The sequence below is a fragment of the Odocoileus virginianus genome, chromosome 19 (genome assembly GCF_023699985.2).
Source record: "Odocoileus virginianus isolate 20LAN1187 ecotype Illinois chromosome 19, Ovbor_1.2, whole genome shotgun sequence".
In the NCBI taxonomy this organism is placed as follows: Eukaryota; Metazoa; Chordata; class Mammalia; order Artiodactyla; family Cervidae; genus Odocoileus; species Odocoileus virginianus.
The window spans coordinates 3,227,334-3,252,753 of NC_069692.1; the positions used below are offsets into that span (position 1 = coordinate 3,227,334).

At 40.6% G+C, this 25,420-nt stretch overlaps 1 protein-coding gene across 1 annotated transcript in view; it reads left to right on the forward strand.

Annotated features, from left to right (window-relative positions):
* Positions 1-25,420, forward strand: part of COL12A1 (collagen type XII alpha 1 chain) — a 115,571-nt gene that overhangs the window by 60,216 nt on the left and 29,935 nt on the right. The window contains 22 exon segments of the mRNA XM_070480790.1: positions 659-798; positions 1,000-1,132; positions 1,241-1,267; positions 1,611-1,753; positions 4,270-4,399; positions 5,308-5,447; positions 5,868-5,997; positions 7,435-7,577; positions 9,187-9,316; positions 9,622-9,764; positions 11,688-11,817; positions 13,983-14,102; positions 15,188-15,334; positions 16,778-16,894; positions 17,046-17,192; positions 17,690-17,764; positions 19,595-19,734; positions 21,384-21,507; positions 21,673-21,816; positions 23,562-23,726; positions 25,013-25,051; positions 25,148-25,286. Coding sequence (XP_070336891.1) covers positions 659-798; positions 1,000-1,132; positions 1,241-1,267; positions 1,611-1,753; positions 4,270-4,399; positions 5,308-5,447; positions 5,868-5,997; positions 7,435-7,577; positions 9,187-9,316; positions 9,622-9,764; positions 11,688-11,817; positions 13,983-14,102; positions 15,188-15,334; positions 16,778-16,894; positions 17,046-17,192; positions 17,690-17,764; positions 19,595-19,734; positions 21,384-21,507; positions 21,673-21,816; positions 23,562-23,726; positions 25,013-25,051; positions 25,148-25,286 — 2,746 coding nt within the window.

Consider the following 25,420-nt stretch of genomic DNA (forward strand, 5'->3'; position numbering starts at 1 on the left):
AGTTAGCTTTGGTTACCAGGAGATAGAAGAATAATTGACAATGAAAGCTCAGAACGGGTGGCAGACGTTCCAAATTGCTTGCGCTGCAAGCTCGCTGGGGTGCCTGGTCAGTAGAAGTGTGAGGGATTTCAGCCATCGTCAGCACTGCAGGGCTGTTCCTGTCTCTGAATAGAGCTGATACAGTCAGCTTCACATTGTGTATCAGGTTAGTAATCTGTAAGAAAAGCTTATCTGTGGGTTACTTAGATCATAAGATTTCATGGACCATGGAGGTTCATGCACTCTCTGGTACTCCAGGCTAAAGTTTGGCTTCTGTGTTGCTGTGGAAAGAGTCCAGGGTTTTCTTTAGATTCTCAAAAAGTGTGAAGGGCAAAATGATGAAGAACCACTGTGTTAGAGTAGTATGACTAAATGGTACTTCTTAAGGAAAAAAATAACCTTTTTAATAGACTTAAGTAGTCTGTTATATCCATAAAATACTTGCAGTTCTCAGGGCTCTCTCCCATATTTACTTTCAAATGAACTGAATTTGTAAGATACTTGGTTCTCATGTTGTCAGCCAGTTTCCTCATGTCCGTTAAAATAAAACAGGGCAGTTTTATTATACTGAGTTTGTAGATCACATCCAAACATATAGTCCTGCCTTCTCTCATGACAGACACTGTGCCAGCCCCAACAAACCTACAGATTACTGAAGTAACACCAGAGAGTTTCAGAGGGACTTGGGACCATGGAGCTTCTGATGTGTCTCTCTATAGAATCACCTGGGCGCCTTCAGGAAGCGCAGATAAGATGGAGGTAGTGTTAACTTTTTTTTTTTTTTTTTTTAAATATATGACCTTTGTTGCCTGAAAAGCATCGTTTCCTACTAGTTACATTTGAGCTCATGGCATGCCTCAAAGCAGGAAGAACATCTGGCTAAATGATGTCAACCAGCTGCTGTGATGCACACAGTGACTTAATCTTGTCTGGGCTTTTTTTCCCCCCTCTTTCCTGAAGACCATCCTAAATGGAGATGAGAATACTCTGGTGTTTCAAAACCTGAACCCCAACACTCTCTATGAAGTTTCTGTTACCGCCATTTATCCTGATGAGTCAGAAAGCGATGACCTGATTGGCAGTGAGCGTACACGTAGGTGTTTAACCTTCAGTAGGACATTTTTTTTTTTTAATTAACAGAATAGAACTATGGCTGAATTAGTAATATTTTGCCACCTTCTTCTTCTTCTTTTTTTTTTAGAGCGTTTGATACCCTTAACAACACAAGGTAAGAATTTAATTTGCTGATTGTATGAGTGACCAAAGAATGAACAAATGAATGAATGAAAAATACCACAAAATCTATTGCAAATAGGCCTTCTGCTTTTACAATAAATTGTAAGGTGTTGATTGGGACCTCTTTTAAACAGGTCTCTCTGGAAGAATTTTGCTCTTTGCTACTATCTGTTAAGGAGTCCTTTGAGACTCAATGACCATCATTTGTTATGGGGTCAGATTTAGTTCTGAGTCTAGAAGTACACAACTCTGTTCATTTCCTTGGGGATGGTGCATATTTGTGGGGGAGGCATTCTTCAGTTTGTTTACTCTATTTCTCAACAATCTTTCCTCAGCTCCAAAGAGTGGCCCACGAAACCTTCAGGTGTACAATGCAACATCTAACAGCTTGACTGTTAAGTGGGATCCTGCAAGTGGTCGTGTGCAGAAATACAGAATCACCTACCAGCCTTCAACAGGGGAAGGCAATGAACAAACGGTAATCTGTTTGGGAAAAAACATACTGGGTTATATTCTTTTTCTCCTCAAGCTCTCACTCCCAGTGTTTAGCTAGTCAGACTTACTGTTTTGAGAGTTATGAAATTTACTGTATTAGTTGGAATTATTTGGCTTTATCCCTAATGGAGTCTCATAGCATCAGGCTTATGCCTCAGTGCATTCATGTTTTCTTAAAAACTATTAGGGCTGGGTTATCCATGAAGATATCTAGATTTTTGAATCTATTTGTATTTTCATTTCTTATATCTCTAACTTGATCAAGTGTTGAGAGAGTTTGCTAATCTTCCATTTTTCTAATTTTTCTGTTTTTTGCATGTCATGATATATGTCTTAGTTCTGATGTTTCTTGATCTAGGTACCTGTTCAACCTAACTTATACTATTTATCACTTTTGCATTGATCCAAATGGAGGTTCCTGAGGAAGACAGTAGGACTGTAAACTTGGCCTTCATCTTCTTTATCTTCCGAGCCTTCCCTTTTTTAACAGAGCCCTTATCTGTTCACTTTGCTTACTTTGAACCTTCTCCAAATTTGTTTTATGAAAGGTGTGGCCCAAACTGCACATATTACCCTGGGTCAGGAAGCAGTGTGATTTTTATTTAGGTAGAGTGATGCTTTCTGATTTATTTCAAATACTTCTTTTGGTGAGGTCTGGCATTTTGTTGACTTTTGCAGCACTGTATTCTTTCCTCACAAAGCCTTGGAGAGAGATGACTTATTAAGTTTTAATCATCCGACTCTTTGAGCTCCAGCAAATGGTTCATACCTCTTCCCATTTTAGGGGCGTTAGGAGGGGTAGATGCTGGCAGTGGTTAAAGGTCTCTGAACCCGCACAGTAAGTGGATTGAGCTGCACTCATGCTGCTTGTGAGCTGCTCTGTTGAGGTTTCTGTAGAACCTGACTTTGGGAGTGTGATACATTTGGATTAAAATTTTCTTAGACTTCATCATAATAAACTAAATACCAAGTGTCATCAAGTGGCTTTTATATAGAATAAGACATTTAATGGACTGATATTGTAATGGCAGAAACAGAACTTTCACCTGTGCTGGGCCAGATTTAGATAAAACGTGTCCTTAGCATTTCTGTTCTTGGTGATACCATCTAGCTGCTGCCTCAAGTCTCCTTTCCCTATCCCTCACCTGTTTGTTGTAAGTAGAAGGTGTGTCCTAAACTTATCTTCTGTAAGGTATTAGCTGACAGTCCCTTAGAGTATGTTATTCTTAGGAGTATTTTACTTTTAATGCTGGCCCATGTAATGACTTACTGATGCTAGCATTATTTGGGAGAATTGGATGTAAGAAGTAGGCACACTCTTCTGTTTCCTCATGGGGCTAATTCTACTAAGTGGATGCTTTCAGATTTGTTAAGTATCAAATACGTTGATAGCTTGCTCTCATAATCTCAGATACTAAAATTTGTTAAAATTAGCCACTATGGGCTTCCCTGGTGGCCCAGGCAGTAAAGAATCCGCCTGTAATGCAGGAGACCTGGGTTTGATCTGAGGGTTGGGAAGATCCCCTGGAGGAGAGCATCGTGACCCACTCCAACATTCTTGCCTGGAGAATCCCCATGGACAGGGGAGCCTGGCGGGCTACAGTCCATCAGGTCGCAGAGAGTCGGACACGACTGAGCGATTGAGCAGCAGTGGTTAGTTTGCCTATGCTGAGGAGGAGTGCAGTGATGCACTGAAGTTTTCCCTGAAACTCAGACCACTTGAGTGGATGGGTGCTAAGCGGGGAACATCTGGACTGGCCGTGGCATGTGCACTCATGGTGGGCAGCATGCCGTTTTCATGCGATTTTAATGAGTCTGGCATAAGCGTCTGAATTCCGTAGACTGATAACAAATCATACAAATTTCCTTTCAACAAGATAACGAGATGGCCTTAAGCAGTGACTCTGTAATCAGAGGACGTTGAGAAAGCTTCATACTGCAAGGCTGGAGTCCTGGGGTGTGGCCTGGCAGAGGGTCCTGACTCGTAGTTTACACAGCTCATGCTGTGAGAGGGGTAGTTTTTGAGGGGGAAAACCAAAAGCTTTAGATCTTTTGCTGAATCATTTTAATGTGTTTCTAAAGCAAACAAGAAACATCTGTAAAAAAGGTAAGAATAACACTGAATGGTGTGGCGCCTCCACTTTTGTGCAGTTCTTTGCTTTCTTGAAGTTCCTTTGCAGCTCGCTTACGATTGACGCCTTTTTTGGGGGAAGAGATCTGTGAAACGTGTTTTGGATGAAATTTCACAGTGCTAGCAGCTAGCACGTTGAAATATCTTTTTAAGGTCACCAGGTTTAAGGCTTAGAATCCTTTTTATGATTGAAGGTGCATCTTTTACATTTAAAGTTATACCTAAGATATATTTCCAACTTTCACTGTGGGGCATGTTTCCAGATCTTGGCAAAGGTCTCTCTATAACTACTCTGTAGAAAGAGCTTTTTTCTAACAGGTTAGTGAGATGGAGAGACAAAGCTGACACTTATCCTTGTTTCACTCAAGACCACGATAGGAGGACGGCAGAACAGCGTGCTTCTGCAGAAGCTGAAGCCTGACACTCCTTACACCATCACCGTGTCCTCCCTGTATCCGGATGGTGAAGGTGGCCGCATGACAGGAAGAGGCAAGACCAGTAAGTGAACCCAGAATCCTGTGGCTTTAAAAACAAAAAAATTAATTCATTTATTTACTTTTGGCTTTTCTGGGTCTTTGATGCCGCTTGGGCTTTTCTCTAGGTTTGGTGAGCGGGGGCTGCTCTCTATTTGCAGTGCTCAGGCTACTCATTGAGGTGGCTTCTCTTGTTGCAAAGCACCAGGCTCTAGGGCTTGTGGGGTTCAGTAGTTGCAGCTTCCAGGGTCTGGAGCACAGGCTCAATAGTTGTGATGTGTGTGCTGAGTTTCTCCTTGGCATGTAGGATCTTCCCAGATCAGGGATCGAACCCATGTCTCCTGCATTGGCAGGTGGATTCGATACCACTCCACCAGAGATGCCTAGTCCTGTGACTTTTTAAATAACCTTTATGGAAATGGAATCATATCTTTCTCTGGAAACCCTGGGGTGACACAGAGCTTTGCTAATCTTTTAAAATGCATGTTGAAAATGATCTCAATTGTTTTTAATATCCTTGCAATTCTCTGTCTCTGTTCAGGGAAAAAAGACGTTTATAATCACTCTCTCAGTTCAGTTCAGTCGCTCAGTCGTGTCTGACTCTGCGACCCCATGGACTGCAGCATGCCAGGCCTCCCTGTCTATCACCAACTCCCAGAGCTTGTTCAAACTCATGTTCATTGGGTCGGTATTATTCTCTAGGATAAAGCAAATAAAAACTGCCTTGGAGCCAAAATATCTCTGGAGAGATGAGAGACATTCATCAGACGATCACAGACATTCTTTCATTTATTCACTACTTTGACAAATATTTGTGGGGTGCCTACTATGGGGGACCTGCTGTGTTCTAGGGTTCCTGGGAGACATCAGGGAACCTGTGTTTTGTGTGTGCCTGGTTGTTCGCATCACACCGTGACTGTGTGTGTGTTTCAGAACCTTTGAATACCGTGAGGAACCTCAGAGTGTATGACCCTTCCACCAGCAGTTTGAACGTTCGCTGGGACCACGCCGAGGGCAATCCTCGCCAGTACAAGCTCTTCTATGCACCCACAGCAGGGGGGCCGGAGGAACTGGTAATTATTTCCTGTAGGGAAGAATGTGTGTTTGTTTCAACTGCAGCCAAATGGTTGCAAAGTAGAGCTAAAGAGTTAAGCATTTACCTTAGAGTCTAAGAAGTTCATATTCATTTAGTAGAACTTGACGGAGGCTAGTAGGTTGGTGTCTCAGTGCCTGGGTGATTGGGGAGTTTTGGGGACAGAGAATTGGAGCTAAGGGAAGTGATAATTCCAGGGAGTTCTAGGAGAGAGTCTAGGATTAGTGTAAGAAGTCTTCTCAAATAGTTCGTCTGGGGGCACATCATTCTGTCCCAGTATTTCCGAACTTGCTTCTTGACTTGGTCTTGAGTGATTATATTGAGTATTGTGTCATTCGAAGCATTATTTCCTTTGCAAGTTTTTCAAATCAAGTACTTTACATTTTATTAAAATCTTTAGGTACCAATCCCTGGGAATACCAATTATGCCATTCTTAGGAATCTGCAGCCAGATACCCAATACACTGTTACAGTGGTGCCTGTTTATTCTGAAGGTGATGGAGGACGCACATCAGATACTGGAAGGACCTGTAAGTAAGAAGGCAGAAAATGTAGCTCTTTCATGATACACTTTGCTTCTCAATGTAAAGGCCATATAGGCACATTAAAGAATATTTGGAAAATTCATGATAGAATAAAAATGTAAAAGTTACTCATAGTTTGTCATTCAAATACCACCAACTGTTAATATTTTAGTGTATAAAACAGAAAAGTTATAATGGCATTCTTCTTTTCAAATGGTAATTTCAGAATTTATACATGTGTATATAATGGTCCGTATTCTGTTTCACTGGCAAAAATTCATGAACTTTGCTTTGTGCTTTATAAATTTATTTGGAGCAGTATTTTGTAACTGGCTTTCACAGTGTCAATTTTTGAAATCTGTTCGTCACATTACTTAATCGCACATTTCTTTGGTTTGCTGATGAAGTGCTCTTTGGCATTGAAAAGCTGAGTGCTTTCATTTGCCATTAACATCCTGAGAAACCAGTTTATAGTGGTTTTACAATTCTTTGTAGTATTGCTTAAAGGCTTTAGGGCATACCTATAAATATTTCTTTGGCTTTAAAAATACACTTGTTGATGGCTAAAAGAGAGCAAGTTCGGATGACTTCTTTTGGCAAAAGATTAGTGGTCTGGAAAGATGATGATATTGGCTAAACTAGAATTTGGGGTTAATACATGGATTTAATTTGAATGTTTTTCTAAGACCTGGTTGAGGCAGTTAACTGAGAACTGACTGTATCTTTTCTCCTTCCTTTTGCCTTTTATTTTAATCACAGAAGACATTCAGTATCGATTTGCTGAATGAGAAGAAATGAATGGGTGAAGATAGCTATTTGGAATTAGATGGCTTCATCCGTGTTGCCAGGTTTCCCTTAGAAGGCAGAGTTATAAAATCATCTCTCTCTCCAGTACCTGTGTTGGAAAACTGAGGCTTCTTTTCAGTTTCTTGTTGCTTGTCTGTTCTTTTATGGCCATGAGTGCTCAGGCACTTGGTCGTATACTATTCTTTGTGACACCAGGGACTGTAGCCCACCAGGCTTCTCTGCACATGGAATTTTCCAGGCAAGAATACTGGAGTGTTTTGCCATTCCTTCTCCAGGGGATCTTCCCGACCCAGGGATTGAACCCACGTCTCTTGCATCTCCTGCATCGGCAGGTGGATTCTTTACCACTGAGCTGCCTGGGAAGCCTGTTTTATGGCCAACCCAGTACTATTGCTTTTACTTGCTTGTTTTTATTGGCAACAACTTTGCTTCCATATAGACCAAAGACATAGTTGGCTAACTTGGACTACATTTGGATTTGAAAATTTTTAACCTGCTTTTGTGTGTGGATAATTAGACGTTTAAGGAGGACAATATTTTATCCTATTGGAGAGTGGAAGTTCTGGAGAAGTGATAACAAAAACTCGACATAGATAAACAAACATAAGAAATATGTGTTGGCTTTTCTTTCCTCAGTGGTGAGAGGGCTGGCGAGAAATGTCCAAGTGTACAATCCAACACCAAACAACCTGGACGTTCGTTGGGACTCGGCACCTGGCCCAGTGCAGCAGTATCGCATTGTGTATTCACCTCAGGATGGTACAAGACCCTCCGAATCTGTAAGTCCTGCTGTTGCCTTAGAACTTGGCCAAAGAATGCTGCGGATTTCACTGTATCTCCAGCTTTAGTAGTTGCTGGCCCTGGGCAATAAGTCAGTTGGTGTGGCACTGGGTCTCCTGGAAACTTCCTTTCTTGATAAGCTTAGTCTCATGTTTGTGTCCTGGTTGGTTGCCTGTGAGAATGCAAGCCATAGACAAGCCTGCATGTAATGCTTAAATGATTGCTTTTGATGAATTAAAGTATTACCTATAGGGTTAGTTAGCAAAAATGAATTTTATTGTAAAAATGAGAATTAGCTATATAAGTTAAAAGCCCCAGTAGTTAATGCAAATCATTGTTCAGTTCAGTTCAGTCGCTCAGTCGTGTCTGACTCTTTGCAACCCCTTGAATCCCAGCATGCCAGGCTTCCCTGTCCATCACAAACTCCGGTAGTTTACTCAAACTCCATCCAGCCATCTCATCCTCTGTCGTCCCCTTCTTCTCCGGCCCCCAACCCCTCCCAGCATCAGGGTCTTTTCCAATGAGTCAACTCTTTGCATGAGGTGGCCAAAGTATTGGAGTTTCAGCTTCAGCATCAGTCCTTCCAATGAACACCCAGGACTGATCAATATGGGCTTTTGTTATAACATACGCATGCCTTTGTTAAGAAAATACTTTGTTAAAGTTTGTCTCCATTGGCTCTTAACAGATTGCCCAATCTATCTTCAATTCATAGTACTGTGCTTTTTTTTTTTTTTTAAAGTAGATTAGTAGAGATCAGAAATTACTAATTTGACTACAAATACGGGCTTCCTGGGTGGTGCAGTTGGTAAAGAATCCACCTGCCAATGCAGGAGACACTGAGATGTGGGTTTGATCCCTGGGTCAGGAAAATCCTCTGGAGTGGGAAAGAGAAACCCACTCCAGTATTCTTGCCTGGAAAATTCCATGGGCAGAGGAGCCAGGTGGGCTACAGTCCACGGGGCAGCAAAGAGTCAGACATGACTGAGTATGCACACATTGTCAGATCCTATGGGAAAGTAAACTTATAAGCTAATTTAATTTATAAGTCTTTACAAAATAAACAGTGATGATGAACAAAGATTAAACAAATGAGCAATGGCTGTGTTCTGTAAGAATATTGATTTGCATGTCCCTGTGTGTGTGGTGTATATTCAGACAACTTTGCCCTTACGCATTGAATGGAGTTGCTATTTTAATAGAAAACCTCTGCCCCGCCAGTGTGTGTGTGTGTGTGTGTGTGTGTGTGTGTGTGTGTGTGTGTGTAAGTGTTGCTTCTTTTATGTGTACCTAGCATTCGGGACACTTTTGGTTAACTGTCATGAGCCCTGGATGTTGTATTTGAGAATCTTTTACCATGAACATAAATAGGAGATAATTGAAGTTAGTAAGGGTCCCATGTGAACTAACTTTTTTTGGAGAGGAAATTTCTGAGGCTAAATTGCATCGAATGCTATGGCTTGGGCATATCCCACGAGGTAGCACAGAAGTTGGCTTCTGCTGTATTGGGCTCCACTTTCGTTGTAAACGTTATTATGCTGACTAATGAAAGACTTGGTAAGTGTTTGGGTTGTCATCAGACAGAATCTGGCATGTCCTCCCCTCCAGATTGTGGTGCCAGGAAATACCCACACGGTGCACTTGGAGCAGCTGATTCCGGACACGCCCTATTCTGTGAACATCGTGGCGCTCTACTCGGATGCAGAAGGGAATCCCAGCCCCGGCCAGGGCCGCACATGTGAGGCGCAAATCCTTTCTCCACCGGGTTCTTTTGTGACTCAGGCTGGGTGGCCTGGGGGTGTGTGAGTGGTGAGTGAGGGGTGCTGGGAGCTGCCTAAATGAAGCATGGATAGCTCTGAATACAGCATTTTCTACTGTTTCTGGTTTCACATGAGAACCGTAGATGTCTATTCCATCATAAGGGAGTAAGCAACTCAGAGAGTGGTGAGGTACCTGCCCTGGGGACGTTTCTTTCACACCCATCCCCCACCACGTTCACCATGATGACAGACTGGAAACTAACTGTTGCATTTATTTATTTAGTACCACGAAGTGGACCAAGAAACCTCAGAGTCTTTGGGGAGACCACCAACAGCCTCTCAGTAGCCTGGGATCACGCTGATGGGCCAGTTCAACAATACAGGATCATTTATTCTCCCACTGTTGGTGACCCGATTGATGAATATGTGAGTCTGATTCTCATTCACCTGAGCATTTTATTTTGTAGTCTCTTACCTGTTGAAGGGTGAACTTCAACTTTCCTCTTTAGGAAGTCCTGTGATCACAGTTGCATTCTTGTCTCTTGTGAGACGGTCACATTTTGTATGACTTTCTCTGGTGTGATATTGGAGCAGCTGCCTGTGCCTAGCATGGCCTCCCCCACCGCAGCCTATCAGTGTCTTTGGGCTCATTTCTTTTCTAAAGACAGGTTGAAAGATTTGTCTTCTCTAATATAAATGTGTATATTTTTATCCTATCATGAATTTTCCAAATATTCAGGTAATGTGACTCTTTAAATCTTAACCTTGCTTTAAATATAATTTCTCCACAATATCTCCCTTCGATTGTTGCTGTTTAGTCGCTAAGTCATGTGTGACTCTTTACAACACCATGGACTGTAGCCCACCAGACTCCTCTGTCCTTGGGTTTCTCCAGGCAAGAATACTGGAGCGGGTTGCCATTTCCTTCTCCAGGGGATCTTCCTGACCCAGGGACCGAATGCATTTCCTACACTGGCAGGCAGGTTCTTTCTCCCTGAGTCAGCAGGCTAATCAAGCGGTCTTTTCTCTGAATTGAACATTTTTGGGTACACTTTAGTTTTTGAGAGTACATACTCTCATTTTAGTCTTAAACTTTTTGAGTGTTGTATTTTGTCACTCTAGAACCCAATTCAAGTTTCTTCAAGCTTCTTCCTAGTTCGCAGTATGTATATCCATCTATGACAGAGGGATGAACTCACTACTTTCTTTAAAGTTTAATGGTTAATTGATGTGATAGGTTAGTAGAATATGACACAGAATGTTGATTGTAAGGCAGTGAAGTCTGTGCTTTGTAGCCATTTTGTAACATGTATCTTCTTTGACTCAATGGACATGAGTTTGAGCAAACTCCGGGAGATGGTGAAGGACAGGGAAGCCTGGCATGCTGCAGTCCATGGGGTAGCAAGGAGTTGGACATGGCTTAGTGACTGAAAAACAGCAATTGTCTTTGATAGTTCTTCTTTCATAATCCCCATGTTGTATCATTTGTTATCTATTTGAACTTGAAATATTAAACTCGAATTCAAGCCCCTGTTTTTATTAATCAGAAAGTCACATAACTGTCTTTGTTTCTGCTCAAGATGAGATAAGCAGTATTACCACACTTAGTTTGCTAAAGCAGAGAGGCTCATGCTTTAGTGTTTATTCAGCTTTGCCACGGACAAATATGCAATTTCCTGTCTTTTTCTGAAGACACTAAAAATGTAATTTCCCCCCACTTCACCATTTGGATTTAGGGGACACCATGCTGGAATTCACTGGTCTAAGTGATCCCTGTTGTTTGTAGAAGCAGAGCATAGGGTTGGAAGAGAGATTGAGAGCTCTGTCTTCATTTCCTCTTCGTGGCGGCAGTTGAATGCATCTTCCATTTCCTCTTTTTCACCTAGCTAATATCAGCCAAACTGATCCTCTTGAGGACAGAACCTGAGTCTCCTTTTGCTCCCTGATGTGCTCCATGGCGGGTGTCACGCCTGGCCCGTGGTGGGCCCGGGTGCATGTGTGTGGAGGGGGCACCATAAAACTGCCACAGAGGGGTGGGTGAGAAAGGACGGGCACAGCGGTGCATGGTCACGTGTGTGCAAGATGCTGCCTTTCTTTCTCAAGGCTTCCTTCCTTCCGAGAGGCTGAGCCACAGGACAGGGACGTGGCTGATGTAGGATTTGAGCTGAGATGTACCTGACTCTAAAACCATTCCCCTTGCTGTTTGGCGGCAGGGAAGACAGTTTGCCCCACTGTGAACACTGTACAACAAGAAGGAACCAGGAAGAAAACATTGCTGTTTATGGGAAAACATACTGATCTGAAAATCCTCTAGCTGGTAATAACCTCATAATTTAATTTCCCCTGCAGACCACTGTCCCAGGCAGAAGAAACAACGTAATTCTCCAGCCCCTGCAGCCGGATACCCCCTATAAAATTACCATTATTCCCGTTTATGAAGATGGAGATGGTTCCCATTTGACAGGAAGTGGAAGAACTGGTAAATGTCTTCTACCTTTCATAAACTTTAAACTTGGTGGGCTTTGAGTAGGTGCATCTCAGATACTGCATTAATACTGCATCAACATTTGTACCATATATTGCATTTTGGCAAAATGATATGACAACAGAATGTGTTTTTAACTTTTTAAAGGTCCACTAGAAGAAGGAAAATGAGACACAAGCCTGCAAATTTTTCTTTGCTTGAGACAGCTTTATCCTTTGGAAAGCCACCGGCTAGTCACTGAATAATGTTTTAGTTTGTGTGGTGTCAGTCATGGCTGTGGCTGTTAATCAATTAAGTGTCAGCAAAAAACACCATGTCACCATTGAATTTGTCATAAAAAGCAAGATGACTAGTAGTCATCTGCCTTTACAAAGTTAGGTTTTTAAAAAAAATTTTTTTTCTATTGTTCAGTTCAGTTCAGTTGCTCAGTCATGTCCGACTCTTTGCGACCCCATGGACTGCAGCACGCCAGGCCTCCCTGTCCGTCACCAGTTCCCGGAGTTTACTAACTCATGGCCATTGAGTCAGTGATGCCATCCAATCATCTCATCCTCTGTCACCCCCTTCTCCCGCCCTCAATCTTTCCCAGCATCAAGGTCTTTTTCAATGAGTCAGTTCTTCGCATCTGGTGACCAAAGTATTGGAGTTTCAGCTTCAGCATCAGTTCTTCCAATGAATATTCAGGACTGATTTCCTTTAAGATGGATTGGTTGGATCTCCTTGCAGTCCAAGGGACTCTCAAGAGTCTTCTCCAACACCACAGTTCAAAAGCATCAATTCTTTGGCGCTCAGCCTTCTTTATAGTCCTAAGTCATTTACAAAGAATTACCAGGATTCAGGTGTCTTTTCTAACCCACATGGGTGGCAGTTTCTTATGATTTAAATTACAAGTTCTCTAGTTCAGTAGCTGGAATCACCTGAGGACCCTTAAGGGTCCTTACGCCTTGGCACCACCCACAGAGACACTGGCGTAGTCGGTCTAGATGTGGCCTGGACCTGCTGAAGTTGTAGTGCATAGCCAATGCTGAGAGTCTCTGGCTGAGCTTGGAGGCAGGCTGGCTGTCAGTATTTTGGTTTCTGTTAACTGGGTGACATTGCTAAGACTTTTTTTCCACTTCATTCAGCAAAGATCCCCTTAAGTAACATGATAATTGCTACACTTAATTGCCCAGACTCTTTCTCTGCTTAAACGATCTTGACAACATTACAGGATTTGGGAGAGGAAACATTTGAAAGCTCCCGAGAGAAAAGGGGGACCAGTGTTTCAGCTCAGTCTCTGGAGGCCAGGAATTTGTATTTCTCGACACTTGTTGTCTACAGAACTGAGTCAACAGAGACTCTGTTTAGTGACTCAAGATAATTTTAATTGAACAATTTCCAATTTTCACTCCTGCCTGAGGTTTCAGAATATATTTAGATACTTTTCTAGAGGAAATGCCATATTTCAGAATGTTGTGCTTAATCACAGAACATGAAAAATCTCTCCTAGATCATGAGTTTTCTAGGAAGGGCCAAAGCCACTTATGGTTTCTGTTATTAAAACAGTTTTTTAAGTTGAAGTCGTTTTGTGTGTAATGCTATGAATAATAACTCAGTGGCTGACTATCATGCTATTTCACAGCATTGCTCTTACTGGGAGTGGAGTTAGCCTGAACTCTGGAAGCCGAGGATTTTCTCTAGGTCTTGCTGGTAGAGGTTATAACGGTGCTGGGCAAGAACCTTGTTTTAGTCATTAGCTATCTGTGTAGTCTTGGACAAACCATAGTTTATTTTTGTGATAAGATGGTTGAGCTAGATAGTCTCAAAATTGCTTTTTTTTGGTCTAACAATCTTTGATCTATAACATTCAAAAACTGGTATGAGATGTATTTTAGTCTCTATGATTCTGCATCATATAACATACTGGTTCTGGAAATCACCAGTTCCTGAGTCCGTTTGATTTGCTGTTGGAATTTGGAAAATTTCCAAGCTTTCTGTTGAACATTTCAGCGCTTATTAATTGTTTTTTGGATCAGAACCTTATGGGATATATTAATATGCTTTCATGGGGCTACGCTGCCAACATTCATAGTCAGTACTCACTAAGTTCTATGCTTAATGTTTGTTAGTCCTTGTTTGTCAATAAAAGGTCAGTAATGTGTGCCAATGTTTGTTTTCAGTGGGATTACTTCCTCCTCAGAACATACACATCTCTGATGAGTGGTATACCAGATTCAGGGTGTCCTGGGATCCTTCACCCTCTCCTGTTCTTGGATATAAAATTGTGTATAAGCCAGCAGGTAAGGAAACACCTTTGTCATCTTAAATATGCACTAGAGGGTTATTTGTGTGAGGGTGTTTTTAATTGCATCCTCCATTAGATTCTCTTGATAGTTCAGTTATCACATCAAGTTCTCTCCTACCAAAGGTAACATTTCTGGAAATAGTATTTAAGCCAGTGGTTTAAAGTATTATTGTTACTATGGGTTTAGATGTTACTACCATTAATATGCATGACTAAGATGTCTGATCTGGTTCATAAAATTCCACAAATTGAAATTGTGTTCAGACAACCTATATGTTATTATGCTTGTGAAATGATGGGTGCATAAACAATATAAACTGTATTTCTGTATTTTTCCCATTATGTCAATGTATTATTCCATTTGGGGCATGTGCATTTTAGTTTATTCATAACAGGCTTGCTTTTCAACTTCCCACTGACACTTTCACCTAAATGGATATCCTCTCTATTAAATTATTTGCCATCTCTGTTTCCATATTCTATCTATATGTTTAGCAAAATGGAAGAAATATAGTCTTTGTGCTAAATTTGCTGAGGTATCTTCCATGTGCCCAAGAAGGGTGTGAACTAGAAAAAGGAAAAGGAGAGAAGGCAAGTGTCAGGATATGTGAGCTGTGTAAGAAGCAAAGAGAGAACTTCAAAGTGGAGGAATGGGATGCAAGACAGATGTTCTTAAATCATCTATACAACAGAAAAAATGTTAACTGAGTACCTAGTTAATGTTAACATAGTACCTAGAGTACTATGCTGGCAAAGTGAGGCTTTAGAGAAGAAACTTGAGAGTCTAGAGTAGTTGACTGTGTGATGATTTATTCATTAAAGGAACATTAATTGCACACATGCTGCATTCATTAGCACACATGCTAGGTGTTGTGCTGCACTTTGAGAATAACAAGAAAAGGATTGTTTCTGCCTATAGTTTTGTATTCACCACATAATGTAGCATGTATTACAGGGAGCAAGTGCATAAGGGCTGTGAAATCAATAGTGTTCATACTATCGTTTAAGTCACTTGATTTTAAGAAAAAACTGAGACTAAGGATCACATATTTCCCTGTATTTTTGTGATTGTAATAAAAGGTTCCAATGAGCCCATGGAAGTCTTTGTTGGAGAAGTGACATCGTACACGTTACACAATCTCAACCCCAGCACCACCTATGACGTGAATGTCTATGCTCAGTATGATTCTGGACTCAGTGTTCCTCTGACCGACCAAGGCACGACATGTGAGTCACGTAGCTTTCTGTGGTTGTAAGAAAAGTGTCATAGAAATGATCAGGTCAGTCTGTTTTAGTTTTCTTTCTTAACATGCATGTTTCCTCAGCATTGAGTAGGTAATCCTTTTGTGTCCAGCTAAACAAATACTCAGGCCATATAATCAAAATTACAAAATGTGTATGTTGAGCTATGTTATTTCATATAAAATGCATTTAAAATATTGAAAGATAAAAATTTTGGAAGTACTATTTCATCCATGAATAATATGTAAGATCATAGAATTGAGAACTATGTGGTTTTTCTTGACATTTGATGTTAAACACGGGCTCCACAGGAGGTTCAGTGGTAAAGAAGCCACCTGGCAATGCAGGAGATGTGAGAGACACGGTTCAGCCCCTGGGTTGGGAAGATCCCCTGGAGTAGGAAAAGGCAACCCACTCCAGTATCCTTGCCTGGAAAATTCCATGGACAAAGGAGCCTGGTGGACTACAGTCCATGTGGTCACAGAGTCACAACTGAGTGACTGAGTAAATACATACACAGTTGAAAGTTTTCATGTAAATGTCATGATTACTGATTCAGCCCACAGATAGGCTTTGTTATCATCAAATGCTTTAATGACTATTTTAAAAACTTAGCAGATAGAATTTCAGAAAAAATTCTCATAATTTTTCATGAGATCTTGGACATTCATTGTGTTGAGAGGGGCTACAGACAGACCTCGTTTTATTGCACTTGGCTTTATTGCACTTTGCAGATGCTGCATTTTCTATAAATTGAAGTTCTGTGGCAACCTGGAATGGAGAAAGTCTACTGGTGCCATTTTTCCGTCAGCATTTGCTCACTTCATGTCTCTGAGTCACATTTGGTGGTTCTTGAACTATTTCAAGCTTTTTCATTATTATTATGTTTGATATGGTGATCTGAGATCAGTGGTCTTTGGTGTTGCTATTACAAATAGATTACAATTAGCTGAAGGCTCAGATGATGGTTAATGTTTTTAGCAATCAAGTATTTTTAATGAAGGTATGAACATTACTTTTTTTATACAAAAAGCTATTTCACACTTAATATACTATGGTATAGTATATGTGTATAGTGTATAACTTTTATATGCTCTTGGAAAGTCAAAATATTCATGTCACTCATTTACTGAACCAATATTTGCTTTATTCTGGTGGTCTGGAACCGAGCCTGCAGTATCTCAGAGATATGCCTGAATGTAGAATTTCCTTCTCTTGAAAATCAGTGATAGAAAGGGAGATCCATTTTGACTGTACCATATTTTCATGTTTGTTTCATGTATATTTCTTAATAAGGAAACACTGTGAGACTTTAGGCATTATGTTTTTCTGCCACATTGAAAGTTTTAAAATTGTGCTAGGATTAGAAGTATGCTTTTTGCCTTTGTTTAGGAAGTAAGTCTGTTTCTTTCTGCCTTTCTTTTGTAGTATATTTGAATGTGACAGATCTGAAAACTTACCAAGTCGGGTGGGATACATTCTGCGTCAGATGGTTGGCTCATCGAGCAGCTACCTCCTACAGACTAAAACTAAGCCCCGCAGATGGTACGTGTACAAAACAAAACAAAACAAAAACACCTGGAGCACATAGTAGTCACATTTTAAACTTTAGTAAGGATGCTATTTTGGTTATAAAATGATACATCAAAATGCCTTTAAATATAACTACTGACAATGCTGGCATTGTCCTACCCAGGAACCAGAGGGCAGGAAATCACAGTGCGTGGATCAGAAACCAGTCACTGCTTCACCGACCTGTCACCCGAAACTGATTACAGCGTCACCGTCTTTGTGCAAACACCAAATCTTGAGGGACCAGGTGTCTCGGTCAAAGAACGTACTAGTAAGTGCTTGAGTAATCTGGGGATTCTCCGTAAGGCTTCAGAATAGGATGCTCTGGGTGCGGGAGGCTGAAGTGACTCCTACGTGGACACTTCTTGTGAGCAGCAATAGTGACGTGATGGCAGATCCTTGAGGTGGGGTCTGTGGTCGGCTCAACACCCTTATCTGCAGCAAACCTGTGCTGCCCCTGCTAGGCTTGGAATAATCGTAAGGAAAGACCTCAAGGAGGGAGCTGGCTCTAGCAGACAGTGAGAAGGCGAATATGTGTTGCATTAGTGACCTTTGCCCATTCTCCCTCTGATTCTGGGCTTCAGTTCCTGCTACAGTCAATACTGAGTGTCTGCCAATGGTACCAAATTTGGATGAAATAGAACTCCCAGCGTCAGTGCCGGGGAGACCTAATTTGTTGTTGAGGGCTTAAATGGCCCTTAAGATTTACTCTCTGTGATGTGAAATATGCACTTGTTGTGGTTTTCTCATTATTCTTTTAAATTCTAGCCTTAAAACCAACAGAAGCCCCTACAGAGCCACCCACACCCCCTCCTCCTCCTACAATTCCACCAGCCCGGGAAGGTAAGTGATGCTGTCAAGTCAATGCATTCAGCTGATGGGGACTGAGATCCTTCTTACTTATGCAGCCTGTGCATCATTTACAGTTGCTATAGGACATTTCTGATTTATTATTCCTGCTGAAGCGTTTTTTGATCAAAGGCAAAGATTACCTGGCTCTTCCCCTGCTCCAGACACATTTTAGTGTGACTAAAATCAATCATAAACCCCTGCAGCTCTTCAGTGGAACTCTGTTTCCTCAATTTTGCAGATGAAGGTCTAGTGATGCCTTATATAATCCATAGTCACATGGTGGGCATTTCTTTCTTTTGGCTGTTGGCATCAACAAGCACTGGGAACCTTTGGGGCTAATACTGCAGTGTAACTCCTGTGGCCTTTGACTTTGGAATTCCTGGCTTCTGACCTGAGAGGCCCTGGATTACACAAAGCTGAAAAATTTCCATTCACCAAAGTTGGAGACATAATTGTCACTTGCAGAGAACTGATAAAAAGACATATACTGAGCTATTCCTACTGGTCTCTCTGTAATTTGGGGCAGTGCTCAGCGTTTCATCCAGTTAAGTTTCAGGTGACAGAGGATGAGATGGTTGGATGAGTCATGGACATGAGTTCGAGCAAGCTCTAGGAGGTAGTGAAGGACAGGAAAGCTGGCGTGCTGCAGTCTGTGGGGCTGCAGAGTCGGACACAACTGAGCCACTGAATAGCAAATTAACTACTGGTTTATTCTTTTCCTACATTCTGTTTCCAGCATTTAACTGAAAGCATTTCAGACTTTAAAGGTTTTTTTTTTTTTTTTTTTTAATCCTGGAAGACTTAGAAGGCTATGATATTATCTTAGCCTTTTTGATATGATTTTATCAAGTCTATTAAAAAAGTAAAATTAAAAGTGTATTATTATAGGATAAAATAGTAATGAGTTTCTTTAAGTTAAACTCTTGAAAGGAATTCAATAAGTAATTTTGGCTTAAAGACATGCTAAGGTCTGAATAGACGTTAAATTTTATTTTAGAGCAGTTAAATTTTAGAGCAGTTTTAGGTTCATAGCAAATTTGAGCTGAAAGTACATGTAGGTTCCAGACATGCCCTACCTCCTCCCATCCAAACCTCCCCCAACCCTCAACATCCCCCTGCTGCCAGAGTGGTATGTTCGTTACATCCTGTGAACCTATATTGGCACATCATTATCATCCAAAGTCCATATTTACATTAGGATTCATGCTTGGTGTTAAATATTCTGCACATTAAATTTTTGTCACTAAAACGTTGTTAAATTCTTATTTTCAGAATTTTTTTAATCCTTCAAGTCTAAAGATTTAAAGATGTTTCTTTATTTTATTCCCCCCCCTTTTCCTCCTTCCATATGATTCTAGTGGCTTAAGTTAAAATTTAAAAGACCTTATCTGCATCAAGTCTTTGATAATTATATATAGAATCTCCAAACCCACTGATGACTCAAGTTCTGTGAATAATTGTTTTTCATTTGATTTCCTCCACATTTATTGTTTGAAGCTCTTGAATTATTCTATATGGAGGGAGTTTGTGTTTGCAGAGTGAATGAGAGCAGGTGGAGTAATTCTAGAGCAGAGATTGAGAGCACTTCTCAAACGTTCCTGTTCACTCGAATCATCTGGCACGTTGTCACTGTGGATTCTGATTCAAGAGTCTGGGGTGGGGCCCAGCACTCTGCATTTCTATCAAGTTCCCACATGATGCTGTTACTGCTAGAACCACAGGGGAGTAGCAGGGTGTTAGATTACATTTCTCAGTTTTGAAACTTCACTTGAATGAAAGAATTTATGAGATTTGGGGCTTCTTTTGTGTTTTCTCCCCCAGTGTGCAAAGGGGCCAAAGCAGATATTGTATTCTTGACCGATGCTTCCTGGAGTATTGGGGATGATAATTTTAACAAAGTTGTAAAATTCATCTTCAATACCGTGGGAGGCTTTGATGAAATCAGTCCTGCTGGAATTCAGGTGGGTGTCGTTTCAAAGGTTATTCATCTGTAATGTCTTGCTGTTTCCTCCAGACTTCTTAAGTACAAAGACTTTTCAGTATAAACTCCGTTTTGATTTTGGTTTCTATTCTCTTTACACATATACTTTTGGAAAGGGCTTGGGTGTAAATGATAAAATGAATAGAAAAAATAAGTATTCCTCTAGGTATACTCTTGGCTAAATGATGTTCTTGTTGAAGAATTTAGGGAATTCTAACTGTTTTGCAGCCTAAAACTTCTGACAAGGATCCGTTTTCACAAAAGATCATTTTGTATTCTGGAAGTTAAATGCATTGTAACTGTCCTACCCTGTTAACTTAGAAGATCCAGGGATGATTAGTGACTGGTGGAGGTGTGGAACCCTGCTGTCCCCTCTGTCATGACACTCAGGGCCAGTGGCTCTGTTACTTATAATTCAGATTCTGCAACCTTGAAGACCCACTTCAATTCCACCTTTTCTGGAGAAGTTTCCTTGACAGTCTTAGGCATTCTAGACTCCTGAAGGGTTCTGTTCGTATTGCTCTTGTGGCCCATACCACTTTATATTGTCATTATTTGTGTGTTTCTCTGCTGTCTAAATCATTGACCCCTAAAGGCAAGAGACTGTTGTTTTATTATTTTTTTGGAATTTTGTTCTTTCCTTCCACATTTCTCTTGGTGAGTTTTCTTCTTTATTTTGGCTGTTTGTACCTCTTCATTGTGACATCTTAGAGATGTTATGAAAATAAGAGCTTTTGATATAAACCACAAATAATTCTGCAAACAAATCATGTCTTCTTTTATGGAATAATGTTTTATGGAATATATTAAATTTCAAATCCCCAAATAATCCTGTGGATGTTATTCCAACCCAAGATGAGTAAAATGTCAGGCTAGTTATGTTCTTAATTTAATGTATCAGCAACTAAGCCATTTAAAAAATCCTCTTAGAAATTAAGATTTCTGATAAAATATAAGAATAAAAAAGCTACCATATTTTATTAGCTTCTATGTGCCAGCTACTTAGTATATATGATTCTTCTTTAAAATGACTGTAGAAAGTAAGTATAATTATTTCCATTTTACTGATTAAAAAAACAAAGACCCAGAGATGTTGGGAACTTGCCCAATGTCACAGAGCTATTAATCGGCAGAGTTTTGATCCCATTGATCCTGTGCATAAAGCCTATAATCTTTCTACTAAATCACACCACCACCGACTTTGTGATGAGTGATGATTATTATCACACATGTGCCATTTTAATGTTACCATGAAGAGTAGATTTAGTCAGTAGAAGTGAGAAACAATTGCTTAGCCAACATTTGAGCTCAAGATGGTATGTTCGCGTTTCTCATCCTGGAACCTCACTGCTTTCTGGCTTCACGTATCCCTTCTTGCATCCTGGACAATAAACACACTGCATGTACTTTATCAGTTATCAATTACTGACACTTTTATGAAGATCAGAAATTCGAGAATTTAGTGAGATAATGGTAGTCAGTGTTATAATATTAGCTATAAAGTGTTTATAATATTTCATCAGGTCTAATCCACTTCTCTTTCCCATTCTACAACTAGAGGAATCATTTGAAAACTGAAACATAAAAAGAGTTGACTTACCCTTACCACCAAACTGCCTTTCCTTTCAGGTCTCATTTGTGCAGTACAGTGATGAGGTCAAGTCTGAGTTCAAGCTGAACACATACAACGACAAGGCCCTGGCCCTGGGGGCTCTCCAGAATATTCGGTACAGAGGAGGAAACACAAGAACAGGTACCGCTCATCAGCATGTATTTAGACTTTCACTCTCCAAAGCCTTTGGAGTGATGGGCTGAGTATAACTCTAACATTCAAATTCTTACCAGCTGGGTGTGACTAAGGGCATTTGGATAGTTTTCACTGATATGACACGAACATGTTCCATGCCACATTCTACAGGCAAGGCTCTGACCTTTATCAAGGAGAAGGTGTTGACCTGGGAGAGCGGCATGAGGAAGAATGTCCCCAAAGTGCTGGTTGTGGTCACGGATGGTCGGTCGCAGGATGAGGTCAAGAAGGCAGCTTTGGTCATCCAGCAGTCAGGTAAGCACAGGCATACATTTGACACCCAGGGATGGCATACATTTGACGCCCAGGGATTGCCCTCGTTTATTTTACAGTTTCAAACATTCAGAAATGCTTGCAAAAGACCAAAATTATGGATTTTACTTTATTGTTTCTCTTTGACTCTATCCTCCTCCACACCCTTCTAGTGTTAGTTTACATTTAATTATGGAACAGTTGGATAATTGCTCAGCAATGACATGGTGTATTCTTTGTGTAAGACATGCATGCCTCAGGGTCTGTCCCCCATAGTGGTTGGAAGGCTACAGACAGCAGTGATGGGATGATCCTCAAGCAGGCTTCCTGCTGTAGCAGAAGTAAATCTTGGTGTTGGTTCAACCCACTCTAAGGAGGGACATAGGTTTAGCATGACCTGGTAGACTCACGCCCCAAACAGGTTGCTGGAAGGTTCCCTGCAAAGGAGCGGAGAGGCGTCTGGGGAGACGTCACTGGTATAGATCCTGGCGATCAAACATTTTGAAAGCCTGTAGCAAGGATGTTACATTGCCTTTCAAATTAGTCATGTCAGATGATTAGAGATGAAACTAGATCTTTATAGTACTTGAATTAACAACCTCACTCCTTCAGGCAGGGTCCAAGGTGGACATATTTTAGAGAGAATTCTATGCTATGCATGATTTACTGTGGTCTAAATTGTGAAGTGCTTCATTACATGGAGTTTGTCATCTGCACATGTGTGGGTCTTTGGCTAAAATTCTGAGTCATTATTAGTACTAAGTCATACTGTCTTCTTACAATAAAGACCATTCTATGTACTGGTGTTTTTATAAATTATTTCCATTGTGGTTAGGCACTTTGAACAGATTTCTTCATATGTTGGGCTCCTCGCTGATTTAACTTTGGGGTTATGAATGACTGCTCCTCAAGTTATCTTGTTTCTAGCTAATTATGTAACGAGTTCTTTATATAGCCTATTTTTCCTGCTGTCACATTAAACTTTTGGAGTGAAAACTTTGTTTACTTGTATTAGCCTAAATAAATGAAAGTTTATTGCCAGTGGCAGTTGTAGATTTCATTTTGAAAGTGGTCAAAGTGCTGACTTTGAGCCTGAGTTTATTGAGTAAATTAGTTTCAGGAATTCAGTTTAAAATGGGCCTATTGTTGGTTTCTGAGTCACATCAGCTTAAAATGCTGATGTTGCCTAAGACGTGTAGAATTAATGGGTATGTTAGGATGTGTGGAAGGAAATGAGTGCTACATTAAGTCATTTTGTTATTAAAGTGTTCACCTTTTAATTGTGAAGATTTTATTTTAGGAAATCCAATTAATTGCATTTTTTATTAATGGGTATGTTAGGAGGTGTGGAAGGAAATGAGTGCTACATTAAGTCATTTTGTTATTAAAATATTCACCTTTTAATTGTGAAGATTTTATTTTAGGGAATCCAATTAATTGCATTTTATATTAATGGGTATGTTAGGAGGTGTGGAAGGAAATGAGTGCTACATTAAGTCATTTTGTTATTAAAATGTTCACCTTTTAATTGCTAAGATTTTATTTTAGGAAATCCAATTAATTGAATTTTATAAGCCAGACAATAGGAAAAAGTGTATATTAATTAAGGAGACTTTATGTCAGTTGAAAGAACTTGATGCATAAGCTGAGAAAGTTTGGCGTCATTTCTGATAAGATTTTATTTTGAGTTGTTTAGGCCCTAAAGGAGGCGCAGAAGTCTGTGTAATCCTATAAACATTGCTCTGCAGGGTTCAGTGTCTTTGTAGTTGGTGTGGCTGATGTCGACTACAATGAACTTGCCAACATAGCCAGCAAACCAAGCGAGCGGCACGTGTTCATTGTGGATGACTTCGAATCTTTTGAGAAGATAGAGGACAACCTCATCACATTTGTGTGTGAAACTGCCACTTCAAGTAAGTCATGGTCCATATGGATCCATAGTGTCCCGTGTTTTGAAAAATAACTACTGAGTAGACCATTCCTTAACCAAGATCAAGTCTGTGCATAAATAGATCCTGGGAAACCACTTGAGAACCTGATGAATCACTGGTCCTATTGAGGTCATGCTAACTGTGTGCTTGTCAGAGGTCCATTTTTAGTCTTGAAGATGCAATATTCCTTGTATGGAAATAAAATGTTGGTATATATCCTTTTCCCACCATCTCAATGCCTGTGACATTTGAGAAAATGAATCTTCAACTTAGAAACGCATTTATAGAAGCATTTCTGTGAGATGAAGGTTTTCCCTGTTAGTAATCAATTGGTATTTGTTCTGTCAACATCTGTGCTTCACGAGAGCCATGAAAAAACAGCCTTATGCGAGTGTGCCCTGTAGAAATGCACTTGGTTCTCATTTGTTTCTTTGGGTATATTCATGGTATACTGTAGACCTCCAGTTTAACTTTTAAGATACAGTGAAGGACAAAAGATTTAAATCCATTTGTCCTCCTCCCCATTCATGAACTCTGATTTTTGGAGTATTAGATTAAGGAGATAGTTGAGTGGCTCATCTAAACCCCTAATCCCAGGCAGGCTGTGCTTTTTAAGTGTTGTGTTTTCCCCTGTTAAACATTATATTAGACTCTCAGAACTCTGGTTCGAGGCAGCGGAAGTAAACAAATGTCAGTGGCTTACTGTAAAAATTAACGCTGAAGCTCAGAATGGAGCTGCCGTCATGAAAGTGAGCGGGAGCAGCAGCTGCTCCGTCCATTCCAGGGGGTCCTGCATGCAACCCTCCCTGTCCCAGCTCCGGGCCCCAGGTTGAGACCCCCTGCACACCTACCCCTGGACGGTTCAGTGACGAGCACGAGCCTCCAGCGTTTGGCTGAGAAGAGGATTGACTGGCAACAAATTCCTCCTGCCCTTGCACAAATTTAAAGTTCCCTGGGCAAAACGTTCTTTAATCCATCGAAAAAATATATAAATTTCCCCCTTTAATTCTATCTTACCAATCTTAAGAACGTTGTAAAATTCCAGGTGGACTGGAGACGGTCCAGAAAACATGATTCCACTGCTCAATAGTATGAGTTCCCCTACAAGTTGAAAATCTACACAAAACCACTTAGAAGAGGTTTGATTGTTGTGTTTTATAAATGAATGAACAGTTTTGTTACTTGCAGTATATATGCAGTGCTTTCTGTGCGTGTATAATGTTGGTATTCCTTGGTGAGCTGTACTTAAACAACACTGTATGTTGCAGGTTGTCCTCTAATTTATTTGGACGGCTACACCTCGCCAGGTAAACATTCATACTCTTGGGCTAATTTATTTTAGGATTTAAGCAATAAGATAATTCAGATAACCTCATTGCAATATTTTCTCTTCTGATGTGAAGGTTTTAAGATGCTTGAGGCATACAATCTGACAGAAAAGAATTTTGCTTCTGTGCAAGGGGTCTCCCTGGAATCCGGCTCTTTCCCCAGCCACTCGTCTTACAGGCTCCAGAAGAATGCCTTTGTGAGCCAGCCCACAGTGTGAGTCTGACAGCTGGAGGGTTTCTTTCTTACCATGGGCCGGGGGCTTTTCGGAGGTTCTTAGAGTCTTTGCTAACGTAGCACTCTGGTATTTTAGAATTGTCGGAAAAGTTGCATGGATGACCTGATTTAGT